Below are 21,206 nucleotides of genomic sequence, written 5' to 3'. Positions count from 1 at the left end.
GGGAAGTTTCGGATAAAACTGGAGCACCGGGGGGTTACCGGAACCCCCCGGGGGGTTAATGGGCCTCATGGGCCTAAAGTGGAGAAGAGGAGGGGCTGCCAGGGCAGGCCGCGCGCCCCCTCTCCCCCTAGTCTGAATTGGACAAGGAGGGAGGGGCGGCGCCCCCTCTTTTTCTTCTCTCCTTCCCCCTCTCCTACTTGGACAAGGAAAGGGAGGGGAGTCCTACTCCCGGTAGGAGTAGGACTCCTCCTGCGCGCCTCCTACTAGGGCCGGCCGCACCCCCCCTTGGATCCTTTATATACGGAGGCAAGGGGCACCCCTAGACACACAAGTTGATCCACGTGATCATATTCTTAGGCGTGTGCGGTGCCCCCTTCCACCATAGTCCTCGATAATATTGTAGTGGTGCTTAGGCGAAGCCCTGCGACAGTAGTACATCAAGATCGTCACCACGCCATCGTGCTGACGGAACTCTTCCCCGACACTTTGCTGGATCGGAGTTCGGGGATCGTCATCGAGATGAGCGTGTGCTAGAACTCGGAGGTGCCGTAGTTTCGGTGCTTGATCGGTCGGGCCGTGAAGACGTACGACTACATCAACCAAGTTAACGCTTCCGTTGTCGATCTACAAGGGTACGTAGATCGCACTCTCCCCCTCTCGTTGCTATGCATCACCATGATCTTGCGTGTGCGTAGGATTTTTTTTGAAATTACTACGAAACCCAACAGCACCACCTCGATCCGACGAGCCAGGCGCCGCCGGAAACTCTCACCATCACCAAAGATGGGAAGGAGGAACAGATTGCAAACTTCGCCAGGCATCTCTGGTACGCACAATAGCAGCATGTTCAAAGTTTCTTGATGGGTTCCTTGTCTCGCGAGATTCTTGCACAGGTCGTTACCTTGGAGACTCCAGTGGAGGTGTGGGCGGCGATCCGAGCTACGTTTGCTGCCCAAACCCTAGCTCAAGCCATCAACACTCGGATAGAGCTCACAAATCTGAAAAAGGTAACCTAACCATGACTGAATATCTTGCCAAGATTAAGATGCTGTCAGATGAGATTGCATGCACGGGAGTGGCACTAGGCAGTGCTGAGATCGTCTCCCATGTTCTGGCCGGCCTCGACCTCGACTACAACCCGGTCGTGTCGGCCCTCGCAGCGCGGGTTGAGCCCGTGACTGTGCAAGAACTCTTCACCCAACTGCTGAGTTTTGATGCGCGTCTCAACCTGCTCCATGGGACGAACATCCGCCAATCTTTTGCCAACGCTGCCTCACGAGGACGTGGAGCAGGACGTGGGCACGATCACCAAGGGCGCGGCCGCAACAACGGAGGAGGCGGTCGCGGACGCGACAACAGCCAGAACACGTGCTCTGGTGGGGGCGGCTTCACCACCAACAACAACGCCCCCATGCGCTCTGGAGGAGGTGGCTACTCCAACAACAACAACACCTCCTCTGGATCTTCCTCCTCCAACCGTCCTAGATGCCAGCTATGCAAGAAGGCAGGCCATGAAGTCATGGATTGCTGGCATCGTTACGACGAGGACTTTGTCCCTGATGCACGTCTCGTTGCGGCTGCAATGAGGGAGCAAGGTGGTGGAGATGGCTCTGTTTGGTACGCTGACTCGGGAGCTACTGACCATGTCACCAACGAGCTAGAGAAGCTCTCCATGAGGGAAAGATACTTCGGCAACTCCCAGATCCACACCGCTAGCGGAGGAGGTATGGACATACGTCATATTGGTCAAGCATCTATTAATTCCCCTACTCTTAAACATGATCTAGTTCTTAAAGATGTCCTTCATGTTCCACAAGCCGATAAAAACCTTGCATCTATGTCTCGTTTGACCGCCGATAACAATGTCTTCTTTGAAACTCATCCTACATATTTTTTTATTAAGGATCGGGCAACGAGGGAGCTCCTCCATCACGGTAGATGCATTGGAGGCTTGTACCCCATCACATCCGGAGCATTTAGTCGAAAGCGTCATCGTCAAGTCTACTCCGTCGTCAAGCCCTCATTGGCAAGATGGCATCAAAGATTAGGACATCCTTCTTCGATCATAGTCAAGCAAGTAGTGAATAAAGGCAATCTTCTATTGTCATCTAGTCAACATGTTGAGTCCGTTTGTGATGCTTGTCAATGTGCCAAAAGTCACCAACTCCCTTATCCTAGGTCAAACAATGTGTCTCATGCTCCTTTGGAACTTATTTTTAGTGATGTATGGGGTCATGCAAGAGATTCTTTTGGAAGAAAAAAAATATTATGTTAGTTTTATTGATGATTTTAGCAAATTTACTTGGATATATTTGCTTAAGTTCAAATCTGAAGTTTTCTCCGTATTCCAAGAATTTCAGAAGCTTGTTGAACGTCAATTTGATAGAAAAATCATCACAGTCCAGAGTGACTGGGGAGGAGAGTATGAAAAGCTCAACTCTTTCTTTCATGATATTGGCATTGCTCATCATGTATCTTGTCCTCATGCTCATCAACAGAACGGCTCTGCTGAGCATAAACACCGTCATATTGTCAAAGTTGGTTTATCCCTCCTTGCTCATGCATCAATGCCATTAAAATATTGGGATGAAGCCTTTATCGCAGCCACTTATCTCATTAATTGTCTTCCTAGCAAAGTTATTGGTAACATCACTCCTTTGAAAAAATTGTTCCAACAAAAGCCAGACTATAATTCTCTCAAAATCTTTGGGTGTGCTTGCTATCCCAATCTTCGTCCTTACAATCGCCATAAACTTGAGTTTCGTTCCACTCAATGTGTTTTTCTTGGCTATAGTAATCTCCATAAAGGATACAAGTGTCTTGAAATTTCTACCGGACGAATATATATTTCTCGTGATGTTGTATTTGATGAAACAATCTTTCCTTTTGCCACACTTCATCCCAATGCCGGAGCTTTACTTCATGCAGAAATTGCACTTCTTCCTGACTATATGTCTAGTCCAGATCATGGAGGAGAGTTAAATAGTGCTGATCATATGACTAGTCCCAAAGAAGATTTTAATTCTAATGCTAAGTGTGCAGATTCAGATTGTCATTTTATGCAAGCAAATGAAGACAAACTGGGCGCTGGATCCCAGGCGGATCTGGCTGGCAGCAATGGCGTGGGATCCAGAGGAGACGCGCGATCCCAGGCGGATCTCAACAGCGCGCTGCATGCATCGGACGCAATGGCCGATAGCCCCAGCAACACGGGCCCCGCCAGCCCACCCAGCGTGGGCCACCGCAAATCACCTAGCGCCACCCGTGCGTGGAACGGGCCAGCAGCCGACCAGGCGACAGGGGTGGGGTCTGGCGCAGGAGGCGCGTCCGACCCAACCGAGCGGCTGGCCGCTGTGGATGCCACGCGGCGCTCTCCTACTAGCGCACCGATCGCTAGGAGGATTTCTGACTCCCCGATTGCCTCAGATCGAGAGCAGGATCAGGAGCTGCACAATGCACGGGATCCGGTGGGATCTTCTGAGGTAGAAAACTCTACTCAAACTTGTGTGCCAGTTTCTGCATTGGAACTTCCACGTCGCCACACAAGATCAAAATCTGGTATTGTTAAAGAAAAAGAATACAAAGATGGAACTATCAAGTATGATAAGATTAAACGTGCCTTTCTTACTAGTATGGGTGAGCCAACTCATCTACATGATGCACTTGCTAGTAAAGATTGGAAAGAAGCTATGGATAATGAATATGAGGCACTCATGAAAAATAAAACTTGGCATTTGGTACCACTAGGAAAAGGCAAAAATATCATTGATTGCAAGTGGGTTTAAGATTAAAAGAAAGTCTGATGGAAGTATAGACAGATACAAGGCTAGATTAGTTGCAAAAGGGTTTAAACAAAGGTTTGGTATTGATTATGAAGATACCTTTAGCCCTGTTGTTAAAGCAGCTACTATTCGACTTGTATTGTCCATTGCTGTTTCCAGAGGCTAGAGTTTAAGGCAGCTAGATGTTCAGAACGCGTTTCTTCATGGTTTTCTAGAAGAAGAGGTTTTTATGCGGCAACCACCAGGTTATGAAAACAAGAGCACACCTCACTATATTTGCAAATTGGATAAAGCTTTGTATGGGTTGAAACAGGCCCCAAGAGCCTGGTACTCAAGGTTGAGCACTCAATTACAACAACTTGGGTTTATACCATCTAAAGCTGATACTTCGTTATTCTTCTACAACAAAGGCAATATTATTATCTTTGTCTTAGTATATGTTGATGATATAATTGTTGCTAGCTCAAGTCCAAGTGCTACTGCTTGTCTGCTTAAGGATTTAAAGATGGAATTTGCTCTTAAGGATCTGGGTGATCTTCATTATTTTCTTGGCATAGAGGTCAAACAGATGAAAGATGGCATACTTCTGTCTCAGGAAAAATATACCAAAGATATTCTCAGGAGAGTAGGATTGGAAAACTGCAAGCCGGTAAGCACACCAATCTGAACTTCGGAAAAACTTACTATTGATAGTGGAGAAACTCTTGGGCCTGAGAATGCAACAAACTATAGAAGTGTTGTAGGTGCATTACAATACTTGACTCTTACACGTCGTGATATTTCCTATTCTGTTAACAAAGTATGTCAGTATCTACATGCACCAACTACTGTTCACTGGACTGCAGTTAAAAGAATTGTGAGGTATCTCAGTTTTTCAGGAGATCTTGGACTAAAAATTGTCAAGTCTCCCTCCTTGCTTGTATCTGCTTATTCTGACGCAGATTGGGCAGGATTTCCTGATGATAGAAGATCTACAGGTGGATTTGCTGTCTTTCTGGGATCAAATCTTGTATCATGGAGTGCAAGAAAACAGGCTACAGTCTCAAGGTCAAGCACTGAGGCTGAGTATAAGGCTCTAGCAAATGCTACTGCTGAAGTGATGTGGATTCAGACATTACTGTATGAGCTTGGAGTTAAAGCTCCACAAGCTGCAAGATTGTGGTGTGATAATATTGGAGCAACTTATCTTTCACCTAATCCTGTTTTCCATGCACGTACAAAGCATATTGAGGTTGATTTCCATTTTGTCAGAGAAAGAGTAGCTCGAAAGCTACTGGACATAAGATTCATTCCTACTGGTGATCAACTAGCTGATGGCTTTACAAAACCTCTTACCATGAGAAGGCTCAATGAATTCAAGTACAATCTCAACCTTGGTGTTCCTTAGGTTCAGATTGAGGGGGAGTGTTGGAATAGTTGTATTGAGATAGGACTAGTGTTTAAACTTGTAATCCTCTTCTATCTCTACTTCTGTCTATCTCCTCATGTACCGACCTTCTCCTATAACTTCACGATCAATCTCCTGATCGTCAGACTTGTAAGCCACGGCATCCCCAATATAAATACAATTGCGGCCCGAGAAAAGGATTTAACGCTTCCACAATATTTACAGAGACACGGACCCATCCGGGATGCATGATACTAGTAACCGACTGGAAATGAACGCTCCTCAAGGCCGTCCAGGCGACGCCAATAGAAAAACCATGTGGGTTCATTAGTATCTAGACATCTACTCCGTAGTAGTGCTGTAGTGCTTCAATGTTTCAAACTGTATTCAAATTCAAGAGATGTGCATTGGATTCATTTTTTTGTCAACAAAATGAATAAAAGCGGGAGAGTTTGCATGTTACTTCCTTTGACACATTCTTCTGCTTTGAAACTTTTTTTTTGCGAATTTGCTGCTTTGAAATGTCACGCTTACTGCACTTGGATCTAGATGCCGATTTTTAGAAGCTAAAGGCTTACGTGACACCTCCAAAATAGTTTGGGGACATTTCGTGCATTTCAATCCTGCTAGCAATAAGGCCAACCATCTGCAGCAACGAGCTAGGGTTTCAACATCTAAAGCTTGTGAGGTTATAATATGTATGGTGTGAATGCTAAGGGCGACATTTATGTAGCCGAATTACTGTGCATACAATGGTTGGCGCCCGAAAATCGTATAACACTCATGATCGACAGTTGTGGCCCACTGAATGAATGGGATACATGGCAACAATTTCATGTCGTATGGAAATTGGTCCGAAAATATCGTACATGTAGCAGTGCTCCAAAAATGCTGATTCAACTAACTATAGTAGACCAAAAAGAGCGCTGCTATGCCAACGATAAAAATGCGGCCGATTCATGGCTGACGTGCTACGACCACCATCAGATGCAATTAGTGAGCACTTGTACTCTGCTGGATTGCAGCGTCGTCTGCATATCGGCCGGGAAGTGTCATGTGCCTGGCAGTTTCAGACCAAAAATCGGTAGTCACTGTTAGGCTCGCCATCTTATCATCTGGCACCGTAAATCATGGGTGGATGCAGAGTAATTCGGCTATCCTGCAAGTTGGGCTAAAAGCAAGAAGTACATGGTTGACATGTGAGTCAAGCCATCTCTCTTCTCTGTGTAAGTTTCAGAGCTCGCGCTCATTGCTGCACTGTTGCTCTTCCGGCTCTATCGAGCGATGGTGACGCCTGCTTTCTCTAGCCATCCATCCCAGCCAAGCTTGGGGAATTGTTGCTTCCTCAAAATGCCAGGAGATGGTGGCGAGTTGGATAGCCCTGATAGACGGGCGCGTCAGATGGAAATGAAAGTTCTGATCCAGCAATTCATCGGTAGTTCCCGGTGCCTCCTATGCCCATACCTATCAATTCCATGTCCCTATGTGTGTAGAGACACAAATAACTTATGTACAAAATTGGAATTGTGTAATTCCAAGTAAGATAAGTAATATGGTAAAAAAGATATTCATCTTTAGCTTAAAGAAGCACCCCTCCTTATAAAAGAACTTGGATGGTGATGGTAGGGAGTGACATGAAGCCATTGGTCCTCCGATAGGTCAATGGCTGTCCTAGTACTTCTCACCTTAAACTTCTACTCCTGTAGGTAGATAGCTGAAAGGAATTGGGGTAAGAAAACCCATGAGCTTGGTCCTTGGTAGGTTAGCGGGTGCGAGAGCTTTAACAGTACTTTAAACAAACAATGTATTTCCTTACTAGGAAGAATTGTGGCATATATTGCCATTCGAAACTCTGTACTGAGATCAAGATTTTAAGGTGAAACACCTATCATATGCAGTTCATTATTGCAAAGAGAAAAGGCAAGCCAAGTACAACCAATGTTGCGTGGTTTCACTAAACTCCATGGATGATATTGAAGATGAGTAACTACAGTACTCGGAGAAAACAAGTCTTGAAAAAAAAATATCGCACATAATTACAAGATTATTCATCCCTATAAAGCTATAAGAACTACCTTATCCTGTTCTTACAGAAGTATGAAGCATTCCAAGCTTCTCAGGATTGTCTACATATATACAACAATGATCCTCCACAATAAAAGCATATAATCATCCTCGGTTAAGAAACAATTACTTCACAAAGAAAAGCCAAAAAATAACCTTGCCTGCTAAGTAATGAAGTGTTGTTTTGTCATGTGATGATCTCGGTCTAATCTTCAGTTCTATTTTTCCACGTAAGCTGAAATGCTATATACCATGTGACTGGGTCACAGGTTGTTACATTTCATAGTTACACATTGCCTGTTATATCTACCTTGCTAGCACGTATGATCAAGTGGTCCATTTCTTCATCTATAACCATGTCATCTCTTGCCATCATCTCGGAAACGTGTGTTGGCAGCATGATATCTGCTTTAAATATATGGTCGAAGAACGGACTTGTACAGGGGCAAACTTATTAGGTTAAACTTTTGAAGAAGCTTAATGTATCTGCTTGCATCGCCCGCACTTCCTTGCTCCTCGAAGAACATTGTGATGGCCTCAGCTAGTTTAACTGGAGGTCTCCAATGGCAACTCTTCATTAAGATAAAGCTTTCTTCATGGCATTGACAGCTTTGTCCATCTACCTACTCTGAACAAATCCCTCCATCAATATCTCTCACATCTTGTAGTTTGGGCATGCGCCTTTCTGTAGCATGTGGAGATGAAGCTTCTCAGCCTTTTCAATCCATCTATTCCTCACATAAGCACCTAGAAGAACATTTGAAACCCGCACATCATGCTTCCTGCACTCCGCTTCCCAGCTTCCAAAAATCCAACCATAGGGTTCTCAATAGAGTTTCCAACCGTGCTAGAATGCTTTCATCCTTATGACAACCATCTCCAACTTATCCTCTTCCTGCAACCCGCACATCTGGCCTACTGTACTTTTTTTTTCAACCAAGCATCCCCTTTTCCATTAATCACTTAATAGAAAGATAACCGAGTTTTCATCCTTATTACAACCATCTCCAACACTACTAATCGACATACTAAAGATGGAAACTAGGAAAGAGAGAGCGAGTTGGAGCACTACCAGGAAACCCGCTATAAATGCTCGACCTCGGAACATCTATCACGGGACAAAAATCTGATAGCACCACAATCACCAAATAACACCATAACACTTTCACAAGAAAATGCACAAAAGAACAAAGTCAACAGAACCAAAAAATCACGATCAGATAGAACGCTCTGCTTCTCAGGGACATCAAAGCAGCAAAGAGGCGACTTCCAGGAATACCCCGCGCACCATGATATCAACATCCTGCTTTCAGCAATAGAGCAGGATCCACACGCGGCGGTTTCAACTGATGCGCCAGTAATGTAGCTTCTTTCAACACGCATGTACTACTGTACTAGCCGAACAGAGGCACGATGGATTTGCCTAGCTTCAGTGCATCCTATGTCGGTCTTGTTGCCATCAAATTGAGGCGTCTTGTGTGTGCTCGTCACGCGGCGGATCAATCCGGCTAGCTTTGTTCTCTTCGTACGTGCAAGTCTCCTGAGATCAATAAACTTGCTTAGGTAGCCTGCTTCGTACGTGCTATAAGGAACAACCGAGCTGACAAGCTCTTGTTAAGCAACTTCAAAATTGAAATTAAATTATGATATTATAGGCCATTTGATTAAGAAAACGGAAAAAATCTACTCAACTGAACAAAACGTCAAAAATTTGGAGGAAAAGCTAGAACTTAGTGTGATTTCAAATACGCCAGGGCCGACCAAAAACACTGACGACTAAGGTTTAACTTAGTATTCCCACAAAAAAAAAGGTTTAACCCAGTACATAGAGAATGACCAACAAGTTTCTACAATGTTCGCTTTATAGCCTTACAGGTCCATGGTAAAAGAGAAAAGGTAGGGAGCAGGTAATGAAACAGAGTAGCGGAGTTTCAGAAAGTTAGTAAGTTAATAGTAACACACAAGAGCTTGACGTCCGTTCGATTGAGGACCACGGTCAATAGTCATTCTCGAATGCCTAAAGCGGTATGTGATGTAGTCAGCGTCGGATCAAAGGCAGATGACGAATGGAGGGTGCAGAGAGCTTGCTGCCAAAACGGTACATGATTTGAATTAACTGAAGATGACGAATTCTTCAGACTAGAGGGTGCAGAGATCTTGCCGCCGAAATGGAGGGTGCAGAGAGCTTGCCGCCACAACAACGATCAACCATGTACTTGTGTCAAGGGTGTCAAGATAGTGGTCATAGTTCTTCCGCGAGATTTCTTTGATAAGAGTTGTGATCCTGTAGTCCATCGGTAGTTCCCGGTGCATCCTATGCCCATACCTATCAATTTCATATCCCTATGTGTGTATAGACACAAATTGCTAATGCACAAGATTGGAATTGTGTAATTCCAAGGCAGAGATGTAAAATGGTAAATAAGATATCATCTTTCGCTTAGAGAAGCATTGCTCCTTATAAAAGAACTTGGGTGGTGATGGTAGGGAGTGACATGAAGGCATTGGTCCTTCGGTCAGTCAATAGCTGGCCTAGTACTTCTCATCTTAAACTTCTACTCATGTAGGTAGATAGCTGAAAAGAATTGGGGCTAAGAAACCCATGAGCTTGGTCCTTGGTAGGTTAGCGGGTGCCAGAGCTTTAACAATTCTTTAAACAAACAATGAATTTCCTTACTAGGAAGAACGGTAGTATCTATTGACATTCGGAACTCTGTGCCGAAATCAAGATTTAAAGGTGACACACACCCTAGCCAATGCAATTCATTATTACAAAGAAAAAAGGCAAGCCAAGTACAACCAATGTTGCCTAGTTTCACTAAACTCCATGGATGACATTGAAGATGAATAACTACAGTACTCAAAGACAGCAAGTCCTGAAAAAAAATGTATCGCATAGAATTACAACACTACTCATCCCTATAAAACTATACGAGCCACCTTATCTCGTTCTTCCGGATCCATCTAGCGACTGTGACGCCTGCTTTCTCTAGCCATCCATCCCAGCCAAGCTTGGAGAACGGTTGCTTTCTCAAGATGGCAGGAGATGGCGGCATGTCGAATGATTCTGACAGACAGGCATGTCGGTAGGAAATGAATGTTGTGATCCATCGGTAGTTCCTGGTGCCCCCTATGCCCATTGCTATTAATTTCCAATCCCTATGTGTGTAGAGACACAAATAACTTATGTACAAAATTGGAATTGTGTAATTCCAAGGCAGAGAAGTAATATGGTTTTTTCAAAAAGGAGAAGTAATATGGTAAAAAGATATTCATCTTTAGCTTAAAGAAGCACCGCTCCTTATAAAAGAACTTGGATGGTGATGGTAGGGAGTGACATGAAGCCATTGGTCCTCCGGTAGGTCAATAGCTGGCCTAGTACTTCTCATCTTAAACTTCTACTCCAGTAAGAAGTGTGGCTAAGAATGCCATGAGCTTGGTCCTTAGTAGGTTAGCGGGTGCGAGAGCTTTAACCATTCTTTATAAACAAATAATGAATTTTCTTAGTAGGAAGAATGGTATTGCCTTTCGGAACTCTGTACCAAGATCAAGAATTTAATGTGACACGCCTAGCCAATGCACTTTATTATTACAAAGAGAAAACACAAACCAAGTACAACCAATGTTGCCTAGTTTGACAAAACTCCAGGGATGATATTGAAGATGAATAACTACAGTATTCAGAGACAACAAATCTTTGAAAAAGGAAAATACACACACAAGTACACCACTAATCATCTCTATAAAGCTATAAGAACCACCTAATCCGGTTCTTACAGAAGTATGAAGGCCTCCAAATTTCTCAGGATCGTGTACAGGCAACAGAGATCCTACACAATAAAAGCATATAATCGTCATCTCTGTTAAGAAATAAGAATTCACTTTGCTCATGACTAATCATCCCAATAAAGCTATAAGAACCCATTATCCGGTTCTCACAAAAGTATGAAGCCCTCCAAATTTCTCAGTCTCGTCTCAAGTACATACAACGGAGATCCTCCACAATAAAAGCATAAAATTGTCATCTCTGTGAGAAATCATCACTTCAGATGACAGACAAGAATTCACTTTGCTTGCCTGCTAAGCAATGAAATGTTGTTTTATCATGTGTTGTTCTCAGTCTAATCTGCAGTTCTATTTTGCGACATCAGCAAAATGCTATATAGCATGTGTATGGATCACAGGCTGTTACATTTCATAGTTACACATCGCCTCTGATATCTATCTTGCTAGCACGTATGATCAAGTGGTCCATTTCTTCATCCATAACGATGTCATCTCTTGCTATCATCTCGGAAATGTTTGTTGGCACCACGGTATCAGCTTTAATATATGCTTGAAGCACGGACTTGTACAGGGGCAAGCTTGTCAGGTTAAACTTTTGAAGAAGCTTAATATATCTGCTTGCATCATCCGTGTTTCCTTGCTCCTCGAAGAATGCTGCGATGGCCTCAACCAGTTTGAGTGGAGGTCTCCAATGGCAGCTCTTCATTAGAGATAAAGCTTTCTTCATGGCATTGACAGCCTTGTCCATCTGCCTACTCTGAACAAATCCCTCCATCAATATCTCCCACGTATTGTAGTTTGGCCGTGCACCTTTCTCGAGCATGTGCAGATGAAGCTTCTCAGCCTTTTCAATCCACCCGTTCCTCACATAAGCACCTAGAAGAACATTTGAAACCCGCACATCATGCTTCCTGCACACCGCTTCCCAGCTTCCAAATATCCACTCAGCCCGGTCAATGTCGCCAACTTTTATCAAACATAAAATAGCAGTCATGTAGTTAGCAGCGGGGATTCTACCTGGGACACATTTACTAGCCTCCCACAGTCTCATAACCCCATCGTTGTCACCCAGAGCAGCGTAACATGTCATTACAAAAGAATATCCTAAGCGCTGTGTTGTTGATAATGTTGTTTCGGCCGTCCTAAGGCAAGCCAGGGCTTTACTATTCAGTCCATGTTTCTTGAAGATGTTGGCCAATGTACAGTATGTGCTCCAACCAACCTCAATTGTGCCATCATTATCCATCTCCTTGAAGACTGATTGTACAGACGAAACATCAGAGACAGAGCATGCGTTCATCCAAAGGTTATATGAGAGAGCATTCCTGGGAATGTTGTTGCGTTTCATCAGATCGATTACACTGAACACCTTCTCATACTGACATGTTGCAACATAGAGTTTCATCATTTCATTGAACGAGTGAGGATCGACGGGCAGCCCAATACTCTGCAGGCTAGCCATAAAGGACTCTGCTTTCTGAACATTTCTGTCAGCAACATAGCAATGGAGGAGAGGGAATGAGGCAGCTTCCCTTGAAGCAGAGTTTGTTAATTTGTTGTAATATTCCTCAGCTTGAGAAGTACCGTGCACTTTCGCAATCAAGTCCAGTCTAGCTGCATGATCCAATGGTAATAGTTTAATTTCTTTGCGTGAGTCCATCCATGATAAAATCTGCAGGACAACAGAAGTTTTTTTAGGCTGTGCCAGTTGTAATTTTCAACTCTAGCCTACATGGGACTAAAACAATCACGAATTGCCAATCGGCAGAAGTGCCAGATTCCCGTCTCGAGAGTTTCGATCAAACAATATGAAGAGTTTGAATTGACCAGTTCTTCCTCTGCAAGCAGAGATTTTAAAGGGTCTGAAATTTTTACAGAGTTGCGGTTAATCAGTTCTTCCTTCGCAATTAACCTCTCAATACTTGCTGTCAGTCAATAAAAACAGGGGAACGAAGGTGCAATTATTCCTAATAAGATGTAAAGCGACGACCGAGGAATGGCCTAATTGGGTTCATCTCCATGTTATCAGATTTTTCAGTTCAAAAATGGCATATGAGTTAGTGTCACTGTACAAGGCAAATAGCTGGATTTTCAGTCGATGAAGAGCCTGAAGTTTAAAACTAGAGTTCAGAGAGGGGACTACTGGTTGAAGCCGCTGACCTCGAGAGCGTGGCCGTAGCGGCGTGCGCGGCGGAGCTGGGAGACGGCACGCTGGAGGTCCGGCCGCCAGACGCGGCCGCGCTCCTGGGCCCATCCGTCGATGGCCGCGGCCGCCGCGCCCGGCGACCGGAGGCGGAGGAGGCGCCACGAGAGGGGGTCGCCCTCGCGCTCGCCGGCGGTGGCCGGAGTGTCGAAGGAGGAGGAAGAGGAGCAGGAGGAGAGGGAGGCGGGTTTAGGGTTCGAGCGCGAGGAGAGCAGGCGGAGGAGGCGGCGCGCGACAGCGGCGGCCATGGCCATGGGGCCGGCTCGGTACCTGTCGTGGACTGCCTTTGGGTGTGTCCGTAACCTGAATCCATTTAGACGGCGGTTTTACATGAGAAAAGTCAATTCCTCGAGCATGAAACACATTTGGAAAACGCTTCCTTCCAACCAACTGATTTCTCGCTCGCGTAAATCTCCTCACGCACCGTCCGATCGCGAGAGATCCGACGGACCCGGTGTAGCGCACGACGCGAGCTGACAAGGACGCGTCTATCGGGTCGGGTTGTCTCACCCGCACCCCCTTCCCTCACCCCTACCCACATTGCAACATTTTCCCTTTTTCTGTTCGTTCCTCTCCCCCAAGCTCGCTCCAAATCTCCGATGCGACGGTCGTCGCGGCGTCCAGCTCCCGGGGCGGCGAAGCTGACGCGAGGTCGACGAGGGGAGGCGCGCGAGGAGGTCCGCGAGGAGGCGGCTGAAGACATGGACGTCGACAATCTGCAGGACAGGTACCTCCGATCCTTCTCCAAAATAATCCGGAAATGGCCGCAGTAGAAATTCGTAGTAGAAATCTTGTAGGTTCGACGTCCCAGACGATCTATTTTAGGGGAGGCGGATCGCTGGCTTGCCGGAGTTTTAGGGGCGGGCTCGCCGGTAGACATCTATTTTTTGGGAGAGGCGCAGTGGTCTTTGTTCTGGATCTGGAGCAGGAGTTTTGCCAGAGCCCATACACTCTCTCCGGAATCTCGTGCTCGCAACTGCATCTGTTTCAAGCTTGTTGCAATCTTCCACGTCTTTGCACTGCACCTTGCTGAAGGTCATCAGTGATGGTATATGTGTGTGTGTGCTGCTGCTTTTTTGACAGGTTTCGGTGGTGCTCACGACTACTGCTGCAATGTCGTTGACTGCATGTGGATTTATGCAGACGGTTGCTGCTGTTTTTATGTGTGTAGCAGGTCTGATGATGCAGAGATATGATTAGACGGTTTTTTTGCACTTGTAGTACTTGTGAGTTGTAGATTTTAGTGTAGTTTTGTCTGTTGTTGTGTTTGTTCAGGAGGCAGTTGTGTTGCATTGCAGTACATGTTACCCCAGGATTTTTACCCATATTGCATGGAAATTGCAGAAGTAGTTGTTTGTGTTTGTTTTTATTTGATATCTGTTAGTGATAGCTATATAGGTTTTCCCTTTCAGAAGTTAGTGAAGATGCTACATTGCATTTTTATGTGGCCTCCTAAAATGAATGACCAACCAACATTTTCATGCAATGACCAAGTATATTTCAGATTTTTTCACGAGTTTCATATTTTCATGCATTCTTCTCTATAGCTTTTAGTGTTGTTAATGGGTGTTCTGAACATTTCCTTTTTGTTCTTTTTTTTTTGCAGTGATCCAAAAATGGATGATGATGAATCTTCCGATGGGTCGTTTTCAACGCGCTTTTCAGCTAGCCGTGAGGTTGCAGACAAGGAGCTGAATGCTAACAAGAAGGCAGTGCTAGAGAAGTCAAGTTTTGGTTCGTTGTTGAAGATCAGACCATTTTCTGTACCTATCGAGCTGATTGACTAGGTAGTTATGAGAATTGACACTAAGCATTCTTTGTTCAGGTACCTTCAAATCACCCTCTGGCACATTTCATTTTGTGTGTGTCTCTGTTGCAATGTTCTTTATTTGGAATTGCATAGCAATGTTCTTCGTCCTCGAATTTGACATGTGCCTTTTTGTCAGCCATAAAAAGAAGACTATATTGTTCACTAGAGACATGGTGCACAAAATTTTTAATGTCCCATCCGGACCAAGGGTAGTGGAGCTGCTGAAGAGGAACGAACGTTGCGAGCTGCGCGACATATATCAAGAAGGCACAAGGGCTCCAATGAAGAAATCCATTTCTGTAATCAAGAAAGTATCGGATAATGACGTTGTTACTTTAGAGAGGACTTGGGTTCTTTTATGCCTTGCTCTCGTGCTAGTTCCTGGCACCGGCAACATGGTCTCGTTGGACTACCTTGCTAGCTTGAAGGACTTGGATGAACTGAATGAGTTTGCGTGGGACGAGCATGTGTTGGCAACTGCGTTGAGGGAGGCGAGGAATTACCAACTAAAGAGGGAGGCTGGGGCAAGTGGCTCCTGGATAGGCGGCTGTCTACCTATGTTCGTGGTATGCCAAACGCAAATCATTTTGTCTATGTTTTCATTGGTTCATATTTTTGCTTTACTTTATTTTATTTTATTCTGCTCGCAACAATCATATGTACGATACAACCTTCTGATTTGTTTTCTTTTTCAAAAATATATGTAGTTAATTTACATGGATTTCCTGGATGTGCCTCGGTCATTGATTAGTGAGGAGACGTTCAACTACTCGCTGCCCAGGGCTTGCTTTGTGTGCAATGCAGATTTTGAGCTTGTTAAAGAATTTGACAGGAACAAGCTCACCCTCGAGAAGGTTGATTTTGGAAAGCGCAATGTAAGAGCAGACCCAATCTTCCTTTTTTTAAAGATTTCTTTCGGTGATAAACATCTTACTTTCTTCTTTTGGTGATTGTTGTATGCAGCATCGTCCTTTGTCTCAAACGCCATATGCAGTACTGAAGGCGGACAAGCAATGTGAGGGTCAGAATCAACATCATCCGGCAAATATCACTAATAGAGCTGACAAAGCCAACACTCAAGTCAGTGTTGAGGGTGATTTAGGTGCTAAGTTTCGCGTCTCTCTGGATGAGTGGCTGCAGCCGCTCCCTTCCTGCCAAGAGTTAGAGGTAGAAATGCACTACCTTGTTAAATTATTAGTGCATGATTTTGCTTCTTTGTGTTCTTTTGATCTTCTTTTCATTTTATTTATGCTTACCCCCATTTGTTTGTTTCTTATTTTCTGTGCCAGATACCTTTGCACTTGAAGCCTATATATGAGAAGCACAAAAATCTCTATACGGCAGAGTTGAAGAATGTTGTTACCTCTTTTGGGCAGGTCCTGCAGTCAACTTTCTGCAAGCGGTTGGGTCTCATGTTGATGGAAGCGCACTCCAATGCAGTGTCAAACCATGAGCACAGGAGTGAAGGTTTTGTCGCCCCAAGAGTCATTGCAACAAGCAGTGTCGAGCGCACGGGAGCGGTGACTTTTGGCACCCCAACAGCCACTGCAGCAGGCATTGCTATCCACTCTTCCAAGTGTCCATTATCGGATCCTGATTCCCGGGCAGAAGCAGGTGCTGATGATCAGAACAAGGCACAACCTGGTGGTGTAGTTGCTGCTCCCAAAGTAGTGGAGACCGGTGCATTAGGTGAGAAGGTTGGGGTGGAAGCGGAACAGGGGGCGGGTCAAAGCACAAGCGTTGCTAAGCGTTCCAGGGCTGCTGCGTTGCAACAAGGTGAGAGTAGCAATCATTCTCATGGGAAGGATTGTGTGGAGCAGGAGGAAGTTATACATCAGGGCGGAAAGGTGACCCCCAAAGATGTTTGCAACATGGATCCTTCGGGAGCTTTTGATAAGGTTGAAACACCAGTTCTTTCCCAGGGCACGATGCAGGCAATGATGGTAACTGCCTTGGAGTGGGAAGATGGCCCATCTTGTGCTCTTTTCGTGGAGGGGACCGAAGACTATGAGTGGATGAATCAAAAAGTAGACATACCAGTCAAGCATGTGCAGACACCAAATGCTTCTAGCTCTGATGTGCAGAATTCAATCCCATTAGTGCCAAACTTTGACAACACTCCTCAAGTTGAAAGGCCTAGCAACCTCCCAACCGCAGGCCTAGCAACCTCCCAACCGCAACATTTGACACAGCTCCAAAGCTCCCTAGGGCAAACGACATTCCGGGGCCTGTGTTTGATGTGTCCCCCATCTCATTCAAAAACGCTTCCTCCGATGGACCTCAAGGTTTTTTCTTGCTTCAGAACACAAGCTCTTTTTATCTAAGAGTTTTCTCAGTGCGTTTCCTTTTTGCATTCTCATTTTTCTCTTTGTTTTTGTGTTGTTGCAATGCTGTGCAGTAGTAGTGGATTTGCACGAGACAACCGAGGCGAATGTTGCGGTCAGGGGTGAGTCCAACAGTCTTGGTAAACAGTCAAAGAAGAAAAGGGTGGCTCTCTCCCCAGACAATGTGCCAACGATGAAGAAGATTAAGGTTGATGCACACGGTGATGCCTTACACCATCAGTATGTAATGACCAGATACAAGACAAGAAAACCAAAGAAAAACGAGCTTCTGTGAGTCATATGATGATGCTTTTCTATTACTCATTTTTGCCTGAAATCTTTTTTTGTGTGTTTTCATAGATGAAAGAGTTTGATATGTGAGCATATCTCTTGCTGTTTTTATCTAAAATCAACACAAATTTTCTTTTTACAGGCCCGACTTCATTGAAATAGATGGCTTCCATACATCTCTCGAGAATTTTCATGCATCTCTAAAGCCAAGAGCGGAGATTGACAATGAGGTCATGACCTTATACCTGAAGACATTCAACTATGATCAGTCAGTGAAGAAGAAGAAGCCAAAAAAAATTGTTTTCTCGGTGTTGATGAGTGTTAGTGTTCAAATCTCTTTTCTCTATCTGTTGTTTCAATGCTTTTTTGATTTATCATATAGTTGTGGTCTGCCCTCTAATATTTTTTTTGTTTTCTGATTTTCTCCATCAGTTGTAACTCAGTGCTGAGCCAGATGTGTTTGATCCGAAGGCGTGTGAAAAAGAATTTAAGAATGCTTGCTTACAAAATCACATTTCAAAATCTGACCTGGTAAGTTCTTATCTTGTTCCATCTTGCATTCTTTTTCTATTTTTTTTACATTTTTTTTTCTAAATGGATTTTCTGGTTCTGTGTTGTTTTGATGCATTGCAGCTATTCTTCATGGTTGTACACAAAAAGCACTGGGCAGTAGTAGTTGCTAACATCACCCAAAAGGAGTTCAATATATTTGACTCCATCAGGAACTCGGAAGACCTTTTTAAGATGGACAGGATCACTAAGAATGTGGTAATGCTCCTGTTGGAGTTTGGCGCAACAAATCTTTTCCTTCTTTTTTGCTTTTCCACACCGCACACTTATGCATTTTGTTTGTCCATATTTTCTCGGGTTTGATCAGGTCGCAAACATCAAGAGTGTTGCAAGGAGGGAGCCACTTTTTAAGCACAATCTCGAGTCTTGCTCGCTATTCACCCCACTTGATTACCCTCAACAAAAAACTTAGTAAACATTTTTGTCCCAGTAGAATATGTGTTTATTTTGCATTTAGAGACATTTTTCTATTTTTTCACCTAAAGCTGCTTTTGCATTTTATAACTATATACCTTCTATTTTTTCAGCTATAACTGTGGCTACTATAGTATTTTATACGTGGAGAATTGGGATGGCCTTGTTATGCTGTCATTTGGCGAGGTATTTTCTTTAGATAGAAAACCATATTTTTTTGTGTAATTCTTCTCAACTTGATTGGGATCTGTTTCATGACTAAATTTTTACTTGTTTCTTGTCTTATTGCTTCCTAGGATTACATCCCAAACCTTCGGAAACGCATTGCAGTAGATCTGTTGAGACACCCAAGCAACAAGTTGGACCCCGCGCATCAGCTAAAGCTGCTTCTTCAGCGTTAGATGGGGTTTTTCAAGCTTCTGCAACAGGAGGAGTCTTGGCGGCGGTGGCCTAGTACTGCTGATGCGAGTTTTTGTAGCTAGCTCGAGTGTAGTTGGGAGCATGTTCTTGTAGCCAGCTCGAGTGTAGTTGAGAGCTTGTTCTTCTAGCCAGCTCGACTGAACTTTTTTCACAATGCAACTCTGAATGAAGTTCACAGGAATGTTTCATTGTGTGACTGTATGCAAGGATTTGTTTTTTGTGAAGCCTATTCAAGATTGTTTGTCAGCTTATGCAAGGATTATTTGTTTTTTACTTACCTTTTCAAGAAGATTGTTGATATACTTTGACCGTACCTGGCTTGAGATCTTTTTTCTCACAAGTTGTTACAGTGTATCTGCTAGTATCTCTATTAATCATATATATATACACAACAATTTTTATATGGATTTAGTAATTACAGTGAAGTTCGACATCATCAATGAAAGTCAATACACTGTACTCACACATGTAATCGTGTGCGAAGTTGAATAATCGCAACAATAGGGTGGGTTTTGGGCAATTGTCGGGCTGTTGTTTCTCTTCATCTTCATAACTTTTCAATCTCACTAAAACAAAAGGAAATGTAATGCAATATCCTTTCTATGTGGCAACGGGCATGTCAAAAGTTTTTGCTACAGTTTCTCCAGTGTGTTTCTTATGGAAAAGTTTTTAAAACAGGATGCTTCAATGTACTTGTATGTTTAAGTAGCCAGCAACAACATCATGCATTGTTGGCCCAAGGAAACCTTTCAAAATAAAAGCTACAATGGTGGAAGTACAATGAGCCAGCAACAATATCATAAGCAACAGGGGGGATTGTAATTTCAGAAAAAGAAGAGCATTATATGAGGCACAACTCAATGCATGATGAAATAACTACTTTTTGTCCGCTAATGTAAATTGCACCATTCTCTTTGTCAAGAAACTAATCTATGTAACCAATATTACAAATGTGTAGTAGCAAGAGAGTTTTCTTTTTCTTTTTCTGGTCGAAGTTGATCACAGCCTAAGCTCTGTTGCTCTAGCCATGCTAGCATCTGTCTTCATTGCAGCTTTTAGGTAGGGACATTCTTGCACAACATGACCTTGCTCTTCACAGTAGGGACATTTTTTGACCCCCATTGCAGCCTTCAAGTACTGGCATGTTTGGACACCGTGACCTTCTTCGTTGCAGTACGAGCAAGGAGGCGCTTTCTTCTTTGGTCCAGGTTTTCCTCTGGGCTTGGTTTGCTTCTTTTCATCTTTCTTAGCATTGTTCTTATGTGCATCTTCCCGTTGCTCAAGCAGAGTCTTTCTCCTCTTTGATTTTTCAGCCGGACGCCCTTTTTTTGGAACACGTGCGGGGTTCTGAAGCATGGCATCGCCATCAGGTTGTGACACAGTGGTTGGCTCGGGGGTTTGTTGTTGCTGTTGCGTTGCTTGCTGTTGATTTGCTTCTTGTTGTTCTTGGAGCGCCCCTTGCTTCGCTGCAGCTATGAGGGGCTCAAGTTGGTGAGCTGCATCATTCATTATTTTGTAGGCAAGATCGTTGCTGCAAGCTTGTGAAGCCAACCATGTATACTTTCTGCACAAGGCGTTATACTTGAGAGTGTTGGTTGCAGGGTGCCCAAAATCTAGGAGACATCCACCACTGCTCATTGCCGTTGTCGCAGCTTCTGACCACCTCTCTAGCATGTATCTTTGTGGATTTTTTTGGACATTGAGATGCACCATTACCCTTATGATGTGTGCACAAATAATCCCATTCATCTCAAAACAGTTGCAGCTGCATTCAAACTTCTCCTCTGCCAACACAACATTCACTGAAAATATTCGGGGGTTCTCAAAGTAATTTGAGTGCAGCTCAAACCTCACGCTTGCATTGTCAAGAGCAGGGGCCAGGTTCATGAGGAAGCCTATTGATGCCATGACCTCTTTTTGGAAGTTGAGAAACACGCTTCGGGTATAGAAGTGAACTGCTTGGCGCTCAAAGTTGTACCTGAATGTTGCAATGAAAGGGTCAATGATTTTGAGTTTTTCAAGTTCCCTGTTCTAACCTTTTCTCTCTACAAAAGCACACACATACCTTGAGTAAAGTGGTGCAGTTGTTGCGTGGCCTATGAAAGCTTGATTGTCTTCACGGTCCAACATTGTTTCTTGAAGCACCTCATATTGT

At 44.1% G+C, this 21,206-nt stretch overlaps 1 protein-coding gene across 1 annotated transcript; it reads right to left on the bottom strand.

Moving 5' to 3' along the window:
* Positions 1–10,866: 10,866 nt before the first annotated feature.
* Positions 10,867–13,509, bottom strand: LOC123128773 (pentatricopeptide repeat-containing protein At5g27460). The gene is made up of 2 exons (XM_044548870.1): positions 13,180–13,509; positions 10,867–12,691 (listed from the first exon to the last, which is right to left on the bottom strand). The coding sequence occupies exons 1-2, from the start codon at positions 13,474–13,476 to the stop codon at positions 11,435–11,437; spliced, it is 1,554 nt and encodes a 517-aa protein (XP_044404805.1). The 5' UTR covers positions 13,477–13,509; the 3' UTR covers positions 10,867–11,434.
* Positions 13,510–21,206: the final 7,697 nt, after the last annotated feature.

Source organism: Triticum aestivum, chromosome 6A, assembly GCF_018294505.1.
Source record: "Triticum aestivum cultivar Chinese Spring chromosome 6A, IWGSC CS RefSeq v2.1, whole genome shotgun sequence".
Taxonomy (NCBI): Eukaryota; Viridiplantae; Streptophyta; class Magnoliopsida; order Poales; family Poaceae; genus Triticum; species Triticum aestivum.
The sequence above is the reverse complement of the archived record's forward strand: the minus strand, read 5'-3'. Positions and strand labels throughout refer to the sequence as shown.

Excerpts from the sequence above, each read along its gene's own strand:
- LOC123128773 (XM_044548870.1), bottom strand. The coding sequence starts at position 13,476 with ATGGCCATGGCCGCCGCTGTCGCGCGCCGCCTCCTCCGCCTGCTCTCC. Across the intron at positions 12,692-13,179 it reads GCTACGGCCACGCTCTCGAG|ATTTTATCATGGATGGACTC; the intron begins GTCAGCGGCTTC and ends GTTGTCCTGCAG.